The 20706-nt window shown below is 35.0% G+C and overlaps 3 protein-coding genes and 1 long non-coding RNA gene across 4 annotated transcripts; 2 read left to right on the top strand and 2 right to left on the bottom strand.

Annotated features, from left to right (window-relative positions):
* The first annotated feature begins 480 nt into the window (after window positions 1–480).
* Window positions 481–1482, top strand: LOC131634539 (uncharacterized). Its single transcript, XM_058905208.1, has one exon. It carries the CDS (start codon window positions 481–483, stop codon window positions 1480–1482), a length of 1002 nt encoding a protein of 333 aa, XP_058761191.1.
* A 1689-nt stretch (window positions 1483–3171) lies between these two features.
* LOC131634538 (uncharacterized) lies at window positions 3172–5640 on the top strand. Its single transcript, XM_058905207.1, has 5 exons — window positions 3172–4113; window positions 4316–4507; window positions 4647–4882; window positions 4962–5071; window positions 5141–5640. The coding sequence occupies exons 1-5, from the start codon at window positions 3172–3174 to the stop codon at window positions 5638–5640; spliced, it is 1980 nt and encodes a 659-aa protein (XP_058761190.1).
* A 4553-nt stretch (window positions 5641–10193) lies between these two features.
* Window positions 10194–13242, bottom strand: LOC131634529 (choline-phosphate cytidylyltransferase 1-like). The gene is made up of 8 exons (XM_058905199.1): window positions 13003–13242; window positions 12488–12601; window positions 11596–11691; window positions 11426–11468; window positions 10997–11152; window positions 10832–10912; window positions 10645–10755; window positions 10194–10542 (listed from the first exon to the last, which is right to left on the bottom strand). Exons 1-8 carry the CDS (start codon window positions 13122–13124, stop codon window positions 10411–10413), a joined length of 855 nt encoding a protein of 284 aa, XP_058761182.1. The 5' UTR covers window positions 13125–13242; the 3' UTR covers window positions 10194–10410.
* Window positions 13243–13887: 645 nt separating this feature from the next.
* Window positions 13888–15298, bottom strand: LOC131634532 (uncharacterized). Its single transcript, XR_009293557.1, has 4 exons — window positions 14909–15298; window positions 14733–14765; window positions 14290–14623; window positions 13888–14073 (listed from the first exon to the last, which is right to left on the bottom strand). It is a non-coding gene; the product is annotated as an uncharacterized LOC131634532 (long non-coding RNA).
* Between the last annotated feature and the right edge of the window lie 5408 nt (window positions 15299–20706).

Below are 20706 nucleotides of genomic sequence, written 5' to 3'. Positions count from 1 at the left end.
TTTGAATATCATCAGAGTCAAACAGCTTGGTGCACAGCATCTTCTGATCTTCTGACCTTGAAGTGCTTCTGAGCGTGATACCATCTTCTGATCTTCAGTGCTTATGATCTCATGTTCTTCTGATGCTTCCATAGACCCATGTTCTGATTCTGCTTCGACCATCTTCTGATGTCTTGCCAGACCATGTTCTGATGTTGCAAGCTGAACCATTTGAGACACATCTTCTGAGCGCTGAATTATGCGTACTCTTTATATATATTTCCTGAAAGGGAAATTGCATTGGATTAGAGTACCATATTATCTTAAGCAAAATTCATATTATTGTTATCATCAAAACTAAGATAATTGATAAGAACAAATCTTGTTCTAACAAAAGACACCACATTTTTAACTCTTAAGGAAGAAATATGTGATATACTTTCTCGACATAACCTTGATGTTTCTAACATTCATGGCCAAGGGTATGATGGTGCTAGCAATATGAGAGGAGAATGTAATGGTTTACAAGCCCTCTCTATGAAGGATTGTCCTTATGCATACTATGCTCATTGTTTTTCTCATCGATTGCAACTTGCATTAGTTACATCATCAAGAGAAGTCAAACTTGTTCATAAATTTTTTGAGAAGCTGATCTTTGTTGTGAATGTTGTTTTTTCTTATACAAAGCGCCATGATGAGTTACAAGCTGCCCAATTAGAAGAAATTTCTTATTTGTTAAAGATTGATGAGATTGTAACTGGTAAATGTGAAAATCAAGTTGGTACATTGAAACGATCTGGAGATACTCGTTGTGGATCACATTACAATTCTATTTCTATCTTGATAAATATGTATGAAGCAACTTGTTTAGTTTTTAAAAAAATTGCAAAAGATAGAGAAAGTTATGCTACACGTGGGGATGTCGATAGTTCTTACAATTACTTGAAGGCATTTGATTTTATATTTATTTTGCACTTGATGAAAGAAATCATGGGAATAACATATATGTTTTGTCAAGACTTACAAAAAAATCAAGATGTAGTTAATGTTATGAACTTGATTCGTTCAACAAAACATCTTATTCAAGGTTTGAGAGAAAATGGTTGGGATATATTGTTTACTAAAGTGATATCTTTTTGTGAAAAGCATGGTATTGAGATTCTTGATCTTATTGATGTTCATTCAACAACAAGATTTGGACGCCCCCGTCTTGAAGAGAATCAAGTCACAATTAAACATTACTTTAATGAAATATTTTTCACTACCATTGACAAACAGTTACAAGAGTTTAATAGCAAATTCAGTGAGCAAACAATGGATTTGCTAACTTTTTCTTGTTCTTTGTCTCCTAAGGATGGATATAAAGCTTTTAGCATTGATACTATTTGTTCTTTAGTTGAAAAATATTATCCTATAGATTTTTTGATTAATAGACTACTTCGTCTTATCATGACTCTTCCCGTTTCTACGACCACAACTGATCGAGGTCTTTTTCAGCAATGAAAATTATTAAGACTAAGTTGAGAAACAAGATAGATGATGGGTTTCTTGGAGATAGCATGACAGTATATATTGAAAGGGAGATTAGTGCAAGCATTAGTTCTAAGTCAATTATTGACATTTCAAGTCACTCAGAACGCGTAAAGCATTACTTTAAGGTAGATTTAAGTCATGTAATTTAATTTTTTTGGTAATTAACTTTATATTTATTTTAACTTTAATGTTTTGTTTAAAATACTATTTACATTTTATTTATAATCTTTGTGTTACGTTAGCGGCCATCCCAAACCTTTTTATCTGGCTCCACCACTGGATAAAATAAAGTAATATGAGAAGAATTATGAAAATGTATGTTGGAGTGAAGAATTAAAAATAATAATTTATAATAATAGGCAAAATACCCTTTTTCGTCCCTTAACTTTCACTCGGGGTCCATTTTGGTCCCACAATTTTTTAAAAGTTCACATAACTCCCTTATCTTTTAAAATGGTGCCACGTTTATCCTTCCGTTTGGTTCCGTTAGTTGTCTCATTATTTTATCATAAACGTGGCATTTTAAGAGTGATGATGTGTCAAATACAGTATTATAGGGTTATATTCTCATTTCCACTAAGTACCATTTTCCAGAATACTTCATTTCTCTTGTCCATAGAAGACGAAAAGCTCAAAGAAACTCTGGGTACCCTTCTCGTCTGTGCACTGCAATCTGAAGGAATAGCGAGGATTGACACCACTGAATCACAACAAGTATGTCATTTAGGGTTCGTATTTATGTTTCGTATCTAGGTTTCGTTTTTAGGGTTCGTGTTTAGGGTCCGCTTTTAGGGTTCGTAAATCAGGGATTGTTAATTTAGGGTTTGTTTTTTCTGATTTAGGGTTATTAAAGCACGAATTTTATTTAGGGTTTGCTTTGCTTCAGGTATAATGGACGAGTTTTTGAATTTAACCATTCACCATAGTGGTGGATTCGTTGATATTAACAATGGTCAGTATGAAGGAGGAGACGTTGCAAAGTTGAGAATAGATGCAGATACGTGGGGTTATTTTGAATTTGTTGGTGTTCTTAAGGAATTAGGTTATAGAGAGTTTGAGAGAATTTGGTACAGAGATCCTACTGAAGGCATGCTTGAATTAGTTGATGATAAAGGAGCCTTAGATATAGTTGATCTTTATAGGGTGCACTTAAGGGTTGACATATATATTCAACACACAGTAGCTCAGCCAAAATTTTGTGATATTCCTATTGAAGCAGAAGAGTTAATGTCAAAAATTAATGAGGAAATTGCTGGTCTGGATGAAGATAATGTTGTGAGGGCAGAAGATAATGTTGTGATGGCAGAAGATAATGATGTGAGGGCAGAAGATAATGTTTTGATGGATGATGACAATGTTGTGAGGGATGAAGAGACTATTGTGAGTGAAGACTGCACTACTGTGAGGGATGAAGAGACTATTGTGAGGGAAGATTGCACTACTGTGAGGGAAGATTGCACTACTGTGAGGGATGAAGAGACTATTGTGAGGGAAGATTGCACAACTCTGAGGGAAGATTGCACTACTGTGAGGGATGAATAGACTATTGTGAGGGAAGAGGTACATACTGTGAGGGATGAGGACAATGTGGGTGAGGTAAATGATGGGTCTACTACTGATAGTGGAGATGATAGTGCTGATGAAAATTATGAGAGTGCTATGGACGTGGGATTTAATGATTCATCTGATGGCTTTGATGATTTAGAGGAAGAAGATTTGGATGATCTTCTTGAAGATCTAGAGGGGGAACAAAGCAAACAACAGTTGGATAAAGATGGTTTGGAAGAGGAAATAGAAAATGATAGTGAGGAACTTGAAAGTGGCTGTGATAGTGAAGAAGGTGATGTTAAATATAAGAGTTACCCAATGTTTAATGTGAAGAAGGACATGGCAGATTACAAGTGGGAAGTAGGAGTGTACTTTAGGTCAAAGGATGACTTCAAGGAAGCTATAACATCATATGCTGTGCAAAGTGGAAGAAATATGAGGTTTACAAAGAATGACAAAGTGAGGGTGAGGGTTAAATGCAAGGATGGGTGTCAATGGGAAGCATATTGTGCTAAATTGCCAAATGAAGAAACATGGCAACTAAGGAAATTGGTTGACAAGCATGAGTGCAGTAGAGAGTATAATGTGAAAATGTTGACCACTAAATGGCTGAGCAAGAGAATTCAAAACTCTCTGAAAACCAATCCAAGGATGAAGATTAAGGACATAAAGGCAAAGGCTCAAAGGAAGTGGAATGTGGGTGTTAACAAGACTAAGGCTATAAGGGCAAGATTTAAGGCTAGAGACATGGTTGATGGATCTTTCTTAGGGGATTATACAAGGATTTATGATTATTGCCATGAGTTGCTAAGAGCTAACCCAGTGTCTACTATCAAGATTAATATTGATCCAGTCCCAGATGGTAGTGAGGACCAAAGACCATATTTCAAAAGGCTGTATGTTTGCTTTGCAGCATGTAAGGAAAGCTTTAAGTTATCTAGGCACATCATTGGTCTAGATGGTTGCTTCTTAAAGGGGTTGTGTGGTGGACAAATTCTGGCTGCAATAGGGAGGGATCCAAATGACCAGATGCTTCCAGTTGCATTTGCAGTTGTAGAAGGAGAAAACAGGGATAGCTGGACCTGGTTTTTGTAGTTGCTGATTGATGACCTAGGTGGTTAAGAAGAGTGTTTGACATACACATTCATCTCAGACCAGCAAAAGGTCATGGTTTATTTTGTTTGTGCAGAATTATGTCTTTAGTATCACATTACACATTTTTATTGATGCATTATATTCTTATGTGAATTTTCAGGGTCTACTACCAGCAATGGATGAACTTTTGCCAGGTGTTGAACAAAGATTCTGTGTGAGGCACCTTTATAATAACTTTAGGAAGAAGTATCCTGGTAAAATGTTGAAAGATGCTATCTGGAAAGCTGCAAGGTCAACCTATGTACAAGCTTGGGAGAGAGAAATGAGGTCTATGAGACTTATTAGTGATGAGGCATATTTACATATGATGAAGACATCTCCAAGATTCTAGAGTAAATCACACTTTAAGGTAACTTGCTATTACTTGCTATTACTTGTTTGATAAGATGTATATGTTTGATAATAAGAACCTGTTCATATGCTGTGTTTAGGTAACTAACAAATGTGATACTCTACTCAATAACATGTCTGAGGCATTCAATCGTGTGATCCTTGAGTCAAGGACCAAGCCTTTAGTAACAATGCTGGAAGAGATCAGGACCTATTTTATGGAGAGATGGGCTAAGAATAGGATGCGGTTTGAGAATTTACCTGATGATGCAGTGCTGCCAAACATTAGAAAACAAGTGGAGAAAACAAGTACCTACACCAACTCATGGATTGTAAGGTATAAACAAGTGTGATCTCTTGTATTTAATTAATTATGCACGAGCTGTAATGTGATTCTTGGTTATTCTATTGTGTAGGATGTCTGATGAACATATTTTTGAAGTTAAGCATGTGCAAGATCCAACTGACATGTTCACTATGAACTTGAAGGACCACATATGTTCATGTAAGAGCTGGGAGTTGTCTGGTTTGCCATGTGTTCATGCATTGTCATGAATGAAGAGTAGGAACTTTAGATTTGAATATTTCATTCCAGAGTACTATAGGAAGAGTAGGTACATTGCTGTCTACAAACCAGTTACATATCCTGTGAATGGTTCTAACCTATGGGAAAGGACACAATACCCAGATGTGCATCCTCCTAAGTTCAGAAAAATGCCTGGCAGACCAAAGAAGAAGAGGAATCTTGAACAAGGAGAGCTTGATGGTACTGACAGAAAACTTAGGAGGACAGGACTGATTGTGAAATGCAATAGATGCAAAAAGTTAGGGCACAACAAAGCTACATGTAAGGTGACAGGGCCTGCACAGCCAACTACTCAACAAACATCACAACAAACTCCTCAAGGGCCTGCACAACCAAGTACTCAACAAACATCACAAGTAACAACTTCACAACCAGCTACTCAACAAGTTAGTGCACAGCCAGCTACTCAACAAAGTCAACCAGCTTCTCAGACATCCAGAACAAGACAAAGTCCTGCAAAAAAGGCAACAACAAGCAAGGCAAAAAAGCTGGGTGTGAGAAAGCCATAGACTCATTGGGTACCACCAGGACCAACCACAAGACTAGGTGCATCAAAAATTGGGCCAACAACTAGGAGGACAACACCAACAAAGAGAGCCTCATTCAAGAAGAATGTATAGCACTTTAGATTTTATATTAGTTATTTAGCACTTTTGGAACTTATTAACAATTATGGTTTTATGTAATTTGTCTGGTTTTATGCACTTTTGTAATGTTTGGAATCCTAACTGGTGTATTATAAGTACTCTGCAAGTCTAATGTATCTTTTGAACCTCTATGGCATAGCTTGTTTAATGTGATGCTCTGTTCTGGTTGCATTATAAGCATTTTGTTGTGATACTCTATTTTCAAAATTACAACACTAAACTGAACTGGTACATAATTCTGAACTGGTACATAATTGTACATAATTGATACATAATTGAACACAACATAATGCTTTCAATTTGTTCATAAAACTGGTACATAACTGGTTATAATTGGTTCGTAAGACTGGTGCATAATTGATACACAATTGATACATAATTGAACACAACATAATGCTTTCAATTTGTTCATAAACCTGGTACATAACTGGTTCATAAAACTGGTACACAATACTATTTCACTAACATAAAACCTAATCCTTAATAAAACAGGTTACAAACAAAATTATGATAATCATCAAGCTACAGCATTTTCCATATTTCATCATCTTCTTCAATTGACTCTGTATGTGATCAGTCTCTTTCTTTATTTCTTCAGTTGACAATCTAATTTTGACAAACTCCTCTTGTATGTGTTCAATATTCTTTACAATCTTCTCCAACCTAACCATCATGATTTGCCCATTGTTTTCTTCAGATTCTTCGCAGAACCACTCGAAAAACCCACACCCGGGATGATCAGGCCCCTACATGTCACATACCTTCATGTTCAATTTCATAAATCTAATAAACCAACACTATAAACTAACACTCTGTGAAAAATAACGTACCTTAAAATGAGGACACCCCCAAAATTGTCTTCCAAAACTCTTAGTGGTCTTTGCCCTTCTTAGAATGGCCTTATCTCTACAGTAGCAAACTGGTTTCCATGGCAGTTCCGACTTCGTAGCAAGCTGAGAGATGAAACTTTCATGGCTTCCTTGTAACATAGATGACGAAGAAGTGGACGATTTCATTGTTCTGGATTTCTGGAAAACCCTAGCAGCCCGTAAATTATTCTCACGATGGTGTTTATTCAACAAACCCTAGCCCCCAAATTGTTCAGAATTCGTTTTCCAGAAGTAACATTCCTTTTAATGAAGGAGAAGAAGATCCAGGTCATATGCCACACTGGCAACTCTAAACGGACGTTTCAATGAAATAGACGGAAAGGATAAACCTGACACCATTTTAAAAGATAAGGGAGTTATGTGAACTTTTTAAAAATTGTGGGACCAAAATGGACCCCGAGTGAAAGTTAAGGGACGAAAAATGGTATTTTGCCATAATAATATGATAGTATAAATTGTGTTCAATGGGATTAAAAGATATATAGTTATGAAAATGTTTCAGAAAGTTATTATAAAGTTACTTAAGCTTCTTAAATTCAATTTTTATTCTTAAAATAAAAGTCACTTTTTTTATAAAGAGATTTTTCTAAATATTATTTGGCCCCACTTCTCCTTTAAAGTAGAAGATAAGTCAATAAAAAGTCACGCCAAACAATATCTTAAATTGAGTATTTTCAATTAAGAAAAATCATCTAAAATAAAATGATACAAATCATAACATCGTCGCTCCATATTAGGAAAACCCGTTCTAATTCAGGCTTGTCCAAAGACAAGTTACATGTTATATGTAATTAACATATAATAACATGAGTGAAATAGAGATAAAAAAACATATAAAATATTTAATTAATATATAACATTTATATGTAATTAACTTGAAACATAAACGAAACAGAAACAATTTACATGAGTGAAGTGTCGTCGCCGACGTATGTAATTAACAATAAGAAACAGATTCATAGACAAATAATAAATAAATAAATAAAAGGAATGAGTATCGGAAGAAAAAGAGTGAAATATCGGCGGTGGCGACGAAGGAATACCGGTATGGAGAAAAGAAGAAAACAAACTAAAATATGAAAACAAGGAATACGAGTTGTTTTTATATGGGGAAGTGGAGTATGAAAAATAAAATAAAAAACGTTTTTTTAATTATGAGAATTTGAGAGGTTGTCGTGTTTGTTATTTGAAATAATATGTCGAATCTATGACCGCTGCGTTTCAATTTATTTTTTCGTTGAACATTTCAAAAATGTGTTTGATATGTGTCGTACGCGTGTCGGTGTTCAATACGTATCTGGTGCAGGAACATGCCTTCAAATCGTGTTGGAGCTTCATAGAGAAGAAGACAATGGTGTGATGATTATGAGCGTATCAGGATGCTAGTAAAATCGAGAAGCCGCTCGAAATCCTAGATTCCATTAAAGAAGGCTCTCTCTCTCTCTCTCTCGTTTGGATGCAAAATTGAAATACACTGTTATATGTTGCTCTCTGTCTCTCTCTCTCACTCGTTTGGATGCAAAACTAAAATACATTGTTATATGTTGCTCTCTCTCTCATATAACTTAGTTTCATTTTGACAGTTATATCCCAAATATTTATATTCTTTTTATATATAGTTATAGGTAAAACTGAATACATATTTATCATTTGATTTTAATAACAATTAACTATAGTTAATAATAGTTTTTATGATTAATTATGTCGACATAACTAGTTAATTTAACATCATAGTGATTATCAGCCAGGAGTTAGGTCATGACTACATCATTCTTGAGGCTTAAATATAGCATAATACTTTCTCACTTGCATGCATATTCTCTTCCGACATATCCAAGTGTGTGATAAAGCCACATTTGTCCTGTCACTTTTGATCTGATTAAGATCTTGTGTCTTTATCAGATGAAACAAAAAAGATAACCACTATTTATAACTGATTGGGTTCAATAAATAGAATCATCATAAGTTGCCCCACTACTTGAATGTCTTCTTCACACCAGACACCTACACAAAGATGGCATTTAAGGGTCATGACTCATTTGTTAGGTTTGTCACTACTCAAATATTTATCTACATAAATTTTCATACTATTTTACATATAGTTAAGAATCCCAAGATAAATTTTAGATCAAATTTGAATTTGAATAAATATTTATATTTATAAGTGGTAGGTTGCCTTGAGGTCTTACGAAGGATTTGAGTAAGTTATTTACAATTTAACCATGAGAAAATAATGAGAGGTTATATTATATTTTATTAATTAATATGATAAATGTTATATAGAAATAGCATACAAACGGGAAATAAACTGCGTCGTTATTCTTTTTTAGATGACAAAATCAATCTTCTTAAAAATTATATTTATTATCCTAGTTAACACAACATTGCTATGCATGAACCTTTACGCTCTCCATAAAAGATTCACTATTTCTGGTGCTAAAAAACTATAAGTGTCAAAGACAAATGATCATTGTCGGTACACGCTTTCTTATGCTTGACCACTTTAGTGGCTTTAAGAGCTATCTGTTCCACAATAAAACTTCTAGTCCTCGGTCCCACCGATGGAGAAACCCCAGTCAAGTCTACACATACATGTTTCCCTCCTACCCACCTATACACCAGAACATCTGTTGGACTAAGAGTCGATATTCCCTTTTGTCGGTCGGTCAAGAAATTCACATGCGCCTCTCTCTTCATAGATACTCATGCACGCCTAAATATATCAAATAATACATCCCTAACAAAGTCATGTTGATATTTGAATCCCGGAAACTCTTTGCAGTGAATAGCATGCTCCCCAAATATATTCAAACACGCCTTGCAGCAAACAGTACAAACTTCATCAACGGAAAATAAGGGAATCATAAGCCGGTATTTAAGAATAGTACGAAACTCTACCGGTAACATATGTTGGACTAGACCGTCAATAGGAAATGCAAGGAGAGAACATCTTACTCTTGTGATGCTTGCAAACAAAAAAAAAAACTACTTTTTATTTTGTGGTCATTTATATCATTACATCCATGTGCTATGAACACTTTAACATTAACAAAAATATCATGACTCTATTTAAGTAGAATTTAATCGTAACAAATTTGTCTTGTGGTCATTTTAAACTTTATATTTATGTCCTGAACACTTTAACAGTAACAAGGATTTTATGACTATTTAAGTAGAATTTAACCGTAACAAATTTGTCTCGTTGTCATATCTACCGCCTTCAATGACGGCTATTTAGGTAAAATGTAACCGTAATAAATTTTAGACGCCGAATGATCTACCGCCTTCAATGACGGCCCTCATCAAAGATTAGTTGACGCATCTACTATTACACTTTGAAAATTTAGTCATGAGCATGAAACCGAGGCATTAAGAGAGTCTCAACTTATAAGTGATAGCATGGTGGATCCATAATTTCCGGGTCTTTAGATCAGAACCAACTTCCATACTATTTAATCATAATAGATTCTCTTAATATATAAGAAATAATTTTAAGCTGCTTTACTACAAAAAGAAAGAAACGCATAAGAAATTCAGTCATGATCTTCCATGACACAAGACTAGGTCATATCAAACTCAAATCCTTTACAACCGGACAGGTAATAGATATCAAACCATGAAGAAAGACCAATAATGTCCAAACCACATTGCATGTATGACATATATCAAACATTTTACACAAAGGACACATAATTTCGTCGAATGGTTCACAATCTTTAAATAAACAAGCATATTCGTCCCTTTAGTCGCTGTAGAATTCCACAGATTCATCTTCATAGAATTCGTCAACATCATCATCCCACTCGTCATATAGAAGCGACCTTAGCTGCTGTGCCTTGAGTTGTTCTTGAATTCTGTCTCTGATCGCCGTTCCCTAGTGTATCATTAAACCAATCGATTCAGTTCATCAGAAGTTTTACAAAATGAAATATCTAACAAAAAGTAACAGGACTTTAGGGAGGGAAAGAGATCCAACCATTTTGTGGCATCCTTCTTCAAACATCTCGAGGAATCCAGCAACTAATCGATCAGCATTTTCAACCCATTCAGTACGGTTCATGCCAGCAATTTTTTTCACTGTTCCTATCTGCAAAGTTTAATAACACGGTTTGTACGAGCAGTTACTAATACAAATATAAAAGAAAAGTTGATAACATTGTTACCTTCTTTCCCACAGTCTCTTGCTGTTTCTTCACTCTCTCCTGCAATTTTTTAAGTCCCATGTTCATTCTCAATCTTTTCTCCTGCAAACAAACAATCATGTAAGAGGGCTAATTCTTTACAGCATGCTAATACTGCAATTGATTACACTGACGAAAAGAACGAACCTTGACATAGCTAACACCTAGGTCTTTTCTTGAATAACCACGGTCCAAATTACGCATTACATACTGGTTATAATCTTTGATGATTCTCATTATGATATCAGAAGTAGAAATTCCTTCAGTTCGCTGTGTTTCCTTAAATTTTCCAATAGCCTTAACCTGTATAATAAGAATTTAATAGGCATCAGCCAAAAAGTTGGAGATGTTTACAGCTACTGCTAATCTTGAGATACAGAATCGCGCAGCCAAACGACAGAGAAACCGAGGAAACAAGTTAAACAAATAGAAAATCAGCAAGCCATAGGACAATCAGCACATAGAAGAGTTGTCGGAGACATGAAAATGTATGGAAAAAAAAGGCTTTGAGTAGTCACAAGAATCATCGAGAAGAAATAAAGAGGAAATAAAGATAGTTCTATTACTCAAACTTACAAATTCATAGACATCCTTTCCAGCTCCACTTGTATCAGCATAACTATGGTAATATAATACGGAAGGAAGTATTAATGTATAGAAAAACAGTGTCACAGATCAAATAGAGGCATGAATGCATGACTATACAACAAAGAGAAAATAGCTAGAATGAGACCGGTTAATCTTACGGAAGAGAATCATGAGCCACATAGTCAATTTGATGCTTGTCAATGAACTCCTGATTGATTACCCATGGCACATCTGGAATAACTTCGTCCACCCACCTGCAGCAAGTACAATCGAACTTCTTATCAATCCAAAATGAAAGCAAACAGGTAATTTAAATAAGGCATACATACGGACGAGTTTATAAGTTTTCAATGGAAGATTTCAATCACTTGTAAAACCCATCCCTCCAAAATATAACTAGATGAAATAATCAACAGAAGGATCATGGTCAGAGACTATCATGAACCATTGACCTGCACAAACTCCTACTGCCAAAACCAACAATTCGCTTACAAGTCTATAGTAAAACTTCGATGACGGTTCTCAAATAAAGCTAAAAAATAAAAACCACAACCTAACCTGTGTTTTCAGCAAGGATTAACAAAAACAAACACGGATGACAGTTGCTTAAGAAAACATAAACATCACAAATTTACCACCCAACCTCTTGACAAGTCCAGCCAGTGACGACAACAACAATAACAGCCAGAATCCCAATTCCCAACGCAGTCGACCATTAGGATCGAAGAACAAGCCTAAGTCATTGGTATTGATAAGAAAAGAAGGGCATTCATACAAATAAGCAGAATTTCTCGCTACAAATTACCAGTTAAAACTGGACTCTTTAACTTTTTATTATTGTATACACCATATTTATTTGATTCCTCGCGGAAAGAAAACCAACTGAATTACAATCACAAGTCTATAAAACTTCAATCAAAACATGGCCTGATACATCTACAATTATACGACAAAATAGACGCTTTCTAACAGAAATACCCATCAAAAGTTAAAAGATCAGCAACAATAATTCATATTTAAATAACCAAAAAAGAAAAGAAAAAACCGAACTTGCAGTGGCGAAGAGACTCATAGCGTTCAGCCTCAGTCATAACAGTTTTACCCTTGTACTTATGAGTGGTCTCATCATTGCAGCATCCAACAAGGAGATAAGTGTTTGGAAACCTTCAATTAACAAACAACAAATGAAGAACTTCAACCAACCAACAACTATAGCAATTTGCATAGATCCAATCCAACAATAAAAAATTTTAAAAAAATAAATCATAGACAAATTCAGCATGCCTCTAAAAAACCCATAATTGGAAACGAGAAATCAACACCATTGATTAATAGTTTAGTGAAATTGAACTCAAAATCATAAACAACCAAACATGAGTTTAACTAAATTGAAGTTTAGATCATAGATTAGCAAGCAACCCAAAAATAACAAAAAATAGGGTTGAACTAAAAAAGCAGAAAAAATAATTATTTTCAAAAGAAAAGTGAAATTGAGAAAGATGGGTGGTGAAAAAAAGTCAAATTTCAATGAAAAAAAGAAAAAAGAGGGTTGTTTAGAAAATTACGATTTCTTGGCTTGTTCAAGAGAACGGGCATGACCGAAGTGAAAGAGATCGTAAATTCCATCGGCGTAAACTCGAACAGGTTTATCGTTTTGGTGAATTTCACACTCCTTGTGATCGTTCATGATCACTGTGATTGTGTTTGTGCTGTTGCAATGTGCAGAGTCAAAACGGAATTCAAAACCCAGTCACACGGTTTTCTTTTCTGTTTTTGTTTTTTCCTATTTTACTTTATCGTTTTGTTTTTTCTGTTTTTTAAATATAGTTTCATGTTTTGTTATATTTATTAAAGTATTTATTTACAAAACAATTTGATGAAAAATATATATATTGTCTTTTCAATAGATGATTGGATTATTTGTTTTTTATAGTTCAAAAGATGTTTATTACTACTATGTACGGGATGAATGAATCTCTAATTGATAGTACTATGTAGGGGTGGACATCGGTTCGGGCCGGTTCGGGTTCGGGCCCAAAACCTCAATCCGGCCCAACCCTCGGATGACATTAATAGGCCCAATTCCGACCAGATTCAATAATCGGATTTTCGGGTTCGGGTTAGAGCGGGTTCGGGTAACTGCTTCGGTTAATTCCGGGTATCTTTTCTTGTTGGGCCAATATAAACTAAAGTCCAAATAAAAGATACATTACATATTTTTTTCTTACATTCTTATTAATAATGTGTTGTTGGGCCCCCAAATTTCAAGTCCAATTAAAAACTCTGAATTGTATTTAAATTTTAAAGATAAAAAATTAATTGGTTTTTTAATAAAATTAATTTTTTTGATTATAAATGTATTAATTATTGGTACAGAAGGCTATTTTGAGCCATTTTAAAACATAATAGACAAATTTTATAATTTTATTACAAATTATAGAAACATTCAAATAGCCATTTTAGAAAACATAATAGACAAATTTTATAATTTTATTCATATTGTAAGAAAAATGTGTTTTGTCCATATTTCCTTCCTAGTCATATTGTAAGATAAAATGTGTTTTGTCCATATTTACTTCCTCCAACTAATTCATGCAAGCAAATCCTGTCATCATACTAATTCATGCAAGCAAATCCTGTCATCAAAAATATAAATAAGGGATATTAGTTAACAAAAATATTGATAATAAAGGATATTAGTTAACAAAAATATTGATAATAAATTAATAATAAATAAATGATCAATATTTTATTTGACTATATATTATAAAAACTCATAAATTCTCATAAATCATTCACTAACACAGTAAATAATCTACAAAATTTTTGATAGAAACAAACTTGTCTTCTACCATTATCAAATGCTTGCTTTATACATGGATTCTGCACTGTGTTTCATCTTATGCTAAGATAAGCTGCAACATAATTTCTATGAAACATAAGTCATAAATCCTCAGTCTTATAATTAAAAGGCTATTAACAGTAATACTTCAAACATAGATAAAATAAATTGTTCTTGCTATTAGACGTTTTCAGACTCAACTCCCTGCATTCTCATAGGCCCTTCCATGTAAAGTGATTTACATATATTTTCAGAACACAAGAAATTTGCTTACATAACAGAAAATATAGATCTCACACTTTTTTAAGGCCATGTAATTTCTGAAAACTTTAGTAAGTTTCAACCTGCAAGATCAAAACACAACATATTAAATCAAAAACTTATGCTCAGATCCAAACATTTCATAAAAAAAAACTTAACCCTAAATCACTCATAGAGATACACAAATCTTACCGTTCACCAAACAGAGTTCACCAAACACAAACCCTGTATCAAATTACAAAAACACATGATTTAATCTTACCGTTTACAGAATATAAATGTTAAAATAGTTTACAGAATATAAATGCTAAAATAATTTACATCAAGCTTGGATGACTTTCAGAACCACCCAAATCATAAATAATCACCTTAAAAAGAACATAAAGCTCTTCTTGCTCGTAATTTTGGAAGTTGAATGCTGAGGTTCGAGGTTGGACAAACAAAGACAGCTAGCTTGAGATTACAGTGATGATGTGAAGATGAGGGAAGAGCGGCGTGGTTAGTGGTGACGGCAAAGATGCATGAGTTGTTTAGGGTTAGGTTTCAAGGCATGGTGACGGCGGCGGCGGCGAAGAAGAAGTGAAAACGATTTGGGAAATTTACTGAGATCTGGTATTTGTATGTTGTGTTTATTAGGTTAGGGTTTGAGAAAATCAATTGGGCCAGAGAATTCTTTGCACTGGATTGGGCCATTACCAGTAGCTGTTACATATAGTAATTAGTATCGGTCGGGTTCGGGGTCCGACGGGCCCAATTAATCCAACCGAACCCGACCATGCAGACCCAAAGTAGACCGCTTGGTTCACCCGCTGAACCCGCTGAACCGAATAAAACCGACCGCTAGCTTTTTTTCGGATTCGGTCCGGTCGGTTATCACCGGATGGTCTTTTAATGTCCACCCCTAGTACTATGTATTATTCGTAAAAATAATAAATACATGTGTGAAACTTAAATTTGTTAAATATTTAATAAAGTAATGGTTGTGATGTGTGTCTTGATTATTAAAGAGTAGTTCAATATTCAGAAGATGAACATCAGAAGTTCTGATGTGGGCTGATCTTCTTATGGTTACTCAGAAGATAGTGTTGACCAGAAGATATTACCTTCTGGGTCCCATTAGCTTAGCTGTTTAGTAGTAAGGGTACTTTAGTATTTCTTAGTATTGTACTGTTTGTACCTTAAGCTTGTTCACTAAGTTTGGTCTGTTAGGGCTTACGTGGCAAGAATTTTTCTTTTGTATAAATAGCCTTGTAGTAGCTATCATTTAATATATCAACAACTTTATTCCCTCTCATTAATCTTTGCGCCGTTATTCTCTTTGTCATCATCTTTATTCTTTGTGCACCAACAATTGGTATCTAGAGCTCCGGTTCCAAACACAGGGAAACACGAGTGAACGTGAGTTTGTGTGACTGTGTGATTGATTTTGTTTCTGGAAAACAAAGTTGTGTTGAATCACATTTTTCTTGGTTGTTTGTGGGTTGGGAAACACTGTGTGAGTGTGAGTGAAATATGATTTTTCTGCACAAGTTTAAAGATGAGTGGAAGCAACTTGAATACCAAACTTCCAGTTCTTGATGGTAAAAACTGGAATAGATGGATGATTCAAATGCGTGTATTATTTGGTGCTCAAGATGTTTTAGATCTTGTCACTAGAGGATATGTTCCGGTTGCACCGGATGCAACGGAAGAACAAAGAGAAGCGCAGAGGGAAACGAACAAGAGAGATCAAAAGGCGTTGTTCTTCATCCATCAGTGTGTGGATGTGAATGTGTTTGAGAATATTTCTGATGCTATGACGTCTAAGGATGCGTGGGATATATTGGTCAGGTGTTACGGTGGTGACATATCAGTAAAGAAGGTGAAGCTTCAATCCCTGAGAAAGCAATATGAAAATCTCAACATGAAGAACAATGAGAAAGTTTCTGAGTATATCTCTAGAATGATTGTGATCACTAATGAGATGAAGGCTTGTGGAGAAACTCTTTCTGAACAAGTAATCATAGAGAAGATATTGAGGTCTCTTACTCCTCAATTTGATTATATTGTTGTATCTATTGAACATTCTAAAGATCTGGAAACCATGAGAATAGAAGAGTTGCAAAGCAGTTTAGAAGCACAAGAGTTGCGTCTGACTGAGAGAACTTCTGAGAGAGAAGTTGAGCAAGCTCTGAAGGCTTCTTTTGTCAAGAAGGACCAGAAGCATAGACGTGGTGATAGATTCCAGAAGGAAGCCTCAACTTCTGATGAGAAGAGATATCAGAAGGGAAAGGATAAGAAGAAAGTTCAATGCTACTGTTGCAAACAGTTTGGCCATTTTGCTAGAGACTGTTTGGCAAACAAAGGAAGGAAATCAGAAGAAGCAAATATAGCTAGAGGTGATTCTGATGACGAACATGTGCTATTGATGGCTTCAGAGTCTGGCGGAAGATGTTTGTCAGAGTGGTGGTATATGGACATTGGGTGTTCAAATCACTTAACAGGAAACAAACAATGGCTGATAGATTTTGACTCTGAAAGGAGGACAAAAATCAGATGTGCTGATGATAAGTATCTTTATGCAGAAGGTATGGGAATTGTCAAAGTCAAAGTGAAGAATGGAAAGACTGTTCTGATCAAGGGCGTTTGGTATGTTCCTGGGATCAGAAGCAATCTGATGAGTGTAGGTCAGCTCATTGAGAAAGGTTTCTCAGTTGTTATGAAGAACAACCTCTTGAAGTTGTATGATTCCAATCAGAAGTTGATTATGCAATCTGAACAGGGAAGCAACAGAACATTCAAGGTGAATGTAGAAACAGCTGAAACAGAGTGTCTGAGTGCTGAAGGCTCAGAAGGTGATAGTAAGTTGTGGCATAAGAGTTTGGGGCACTTGAACTATAGAAGCCTAGGGCATCTAAGTTCTAAGAAGCTTGTACATGGCATTCCAAAGACTATGAAGCCTGAGAAGTCATGTGAGGTATGCATGAAAGGCAAACAACCCAGATTGCCATTTGTATCAGAAGTTGCTCCAAGAGCAAAGCATGCTCTGGGAGTAGTTCACTTTGATGTGTGTGGACCATTTCCAGAACCTTCACTTGGAGGAAATAGGTATTTTGTGTCTTTTGTGGATGAGTTCACAAGAATGACGTGGGTAACACTTATCAAGTTTAAGAATGAGGTGTTCACAGAATTCCAGAAGTTCAAGGTGAAGGCTGAGAAGCAGAGTGGTCAGAAGATAAAGATTCTCAGAACGGATGGTGGAGGTGAGTATAACTCTACAGAATTCCAGAAGTTCTGTGATGATAATGGAATTGAGCATGAGGTTACTGCTCCTTATACTCCTTAACACAATGGTCTTGCTGAACGTAGAAACCGTACTTTGCTTGATATGACGAGAAGTATGCTAAAAGAGAAGAAGCTTCCTCATAATCTATGGGGAGAAGTTGTTGCTACTACAGCATATGTGCTCAACAGGTATCCAACGAAGAGGCTGAAGGAAATTGTTCCTTTAGAGAAGTGGACTAAGGAGAAGCAGAGTGTTAGTCATTTGAAGGTTTTTGGTTCTGTGTGTTACAAACACGTTCCAGAAGCTAGAAGGAAGAAGCTGGATGATAGAAGCAAAGTGATGTTATTGGTGGGATACCACAATACAGGTGCATACAAGCTCTATTGTCCAGAAACTAACAAAGTTGAAGTCAGCAGAGACGTCATTGTGAAGGAATCAGAAGTTTAGGATTGGAGAGAGTCTCAACCAACTTCTGAGGTAGAGATAACTTTTGAAGAAGAGTTAGAGTCAGAAGATGAAGCATCTTCTGAAGATGAGTCAGATGGTGAATCTGATTCTGATCCAGATTCTGATGATGACCCAGAATCTGGTGGTAGTCATGATTCTGGAAGGGAAAACTCTGAAGACGTAGAGTCTGGAGATCAAGCTTCTGGAGATGATCATGAAGGTGGAGACTCTGGAGGTGGTGACTCTGGAGTAGTTGACTCTGAAGTAGCTCAACGGCCACAAAGAGTCAGAACAATACCTAGAAGGTTTGCAGATTTTGACATGTTGCAAGACACATAAGTTGACTCAGAAGGAGATGTCATTCAGTGTGCCATGTTAGTAGATTCTGAACCAGTGAGTATTGAAGAAACGCTCAAGAAGAAGGTCTGGCTGAATGCCATGAAAGAAGAACTTGAGGCTATAGAAAGAAACAAAATTTGGAAGCTGACAGAACTTCCAAAGAAAAAGAAAGCCATCAGTGTCAGATGGGTTTTCAAGGTAAAGCTGAAGCCAGATGGATCAGTTGGTAAACACAAAGCGAGGCTAGTGGCTAGAGTTTCTCTTCAGAAACCTGGACTAGATTACTTTAAGGTGTTTGCTCCTGTAGCTAGACATGAAACAATCAGACTGGTGATTGCGTTAGCTGCAAACAGAGGTTGGTCCTTGATGCATCTGGATGTAAAGTCTGCATTTCTGAACGGTCCATTACAAGAGGAGGTATATGTGTCACAACCACCTGACTTTGTGAAAAAGAATCAGGAAGTGATGGTGTACAAATTACACAAAGCTCTGTATGGATTGAAGCAAGCGCCCAGAGCTTGGAATTTGAAAATTGATTCATTTTTCAAGAAGCAAGGGCTCCAGAAGTGTGAGATGGAATATGGAGTCTATGTGCAACATTCTGGAAGCAATATGATTCTGTTGTGTCTGTATGTTGATGACATATTGCTTATGGAATGGAATTGGTGTTGTCAGCTTTGATTGAAGAATATGAATTAAGGGATGATATTGAAGAGTAATTCAATATTCAGAAGATGAACATCAGAAGTTCTGATGTGGGCGGTTCTTCTGATGGTTACTCAGAAGATAGTGTTGACCAGAAGATGTTACCTTCTGGGTCCCATTAGCTTAGCTGTTTAGTAGTAAGGGTACTTTAGTATTTCTTAGTATTGTACTGTTTGTACCTTAAGCTTGTTCACTAAGTTTAATCTGTTAGGGCCTACGTGGCAAGAAGTTTTCTTTTGTATAAATAGCCTTGTAGTAGCTATCATTTAATATATCAACAACTTTATTCTCTCTCATTAATCTTTGCGTCGTTATTCTCTTTGTCATCATCTTTATTCTTTGTGCACCAACATTGATTAATCATAATCTGAAAAGTAATGGTTGTCTATAAAAGAAATTTGCCCTTACTTCTTTAAGTTTCCACGACTACAATTTTATGCTCAATCAGTGTATTTTTTTTAATCGAGAGAGAATTAGAATAAGTGATATTGAGGGTGAAAATATATAATTTATTTATGATAAAAAAATTTGTCCTTTAATTTTATCTCATAATTTAATTTGGTCTCTTAACTTTTAAAAAATTCATATTGATCCTTTAACTATCAAAATGGTGTCACGTTTCTCCAATTTGTTTTCTTAACTTTTAAAAGAATTATATTGATCATTTATTCATTCATAAGATACTTCAAAGTTGTGTTTGTGAGTTTGAAGAGAAGAGGAATGTAAGGTTTTTGAAAATATATTTTTTTAAAAATATAGACAATATTTGAGATTTTTTAAAATAATAATTTTGTATAGATTGATAAAAAGAGTGTTAAACATTATTATATTTTTAATTTTTATAATAATATAACAACATAAAGTAAAAACTTATGTAAATCCTTCAAAATCTTCCTTCAATACAAATTTTAAGTTTTTTCAAATTATGCAGTTTTTGGTATTATGAATAAAAGCAAATCCTTCAAAACTCTATCAATAAAAAAATGTTCAATTCTTTTCACTACTACAAAAAAAACACATTTAACCACGGACGCGGAGGGGATTTAACCTCAGTTACAGAGGAGAGATAACAAATGGCGTCATAAAAACTTACCATTTTACCCCTTGATTTTTTAATAACCGAGAGGATAGTTGAAATGGTCATTGATTTGATCTCCAGCAATACCTTTTTATATGTTCAAAACTAGCGCCACATACCTCTCGGTTTATGACCAAAATCGAGGTGAAACATAAATTCTTTTTCACATACAGATTACATTTTTACAAATTAATAAATTTATTTATTTACAAACGATATTGTTTACATAGAATATCACATTGTTTACACAAAATATTAAAGTAAAAATATATATATCAAATTTTGAATCTGTTTCATCATCATTACTGTCAGTGAAGATCAGATGATAGATC

The sequence above is a fragment of the Vicia villosa genome, unplaced genomic scaffold (assembly GCF_029867415.1).
Source record: "Vicia villosa cultivar HV-30 ecotype Madison, WI unplaced genomic scaffold, Vvil1.0 ctg.001311F_1_1, whole genome shotgun sequence".
NCBI classification, from domain to species: domain Eukaryota; kingdom Viridiplantae; phylum Streptophyta; class Magnoliopsida; order Fabales; family Fabaceae; genus Vicia; species Vicia villosa.
This window is presented reverse-complemented; position numbering and strand designations above follow the sequence as displayed.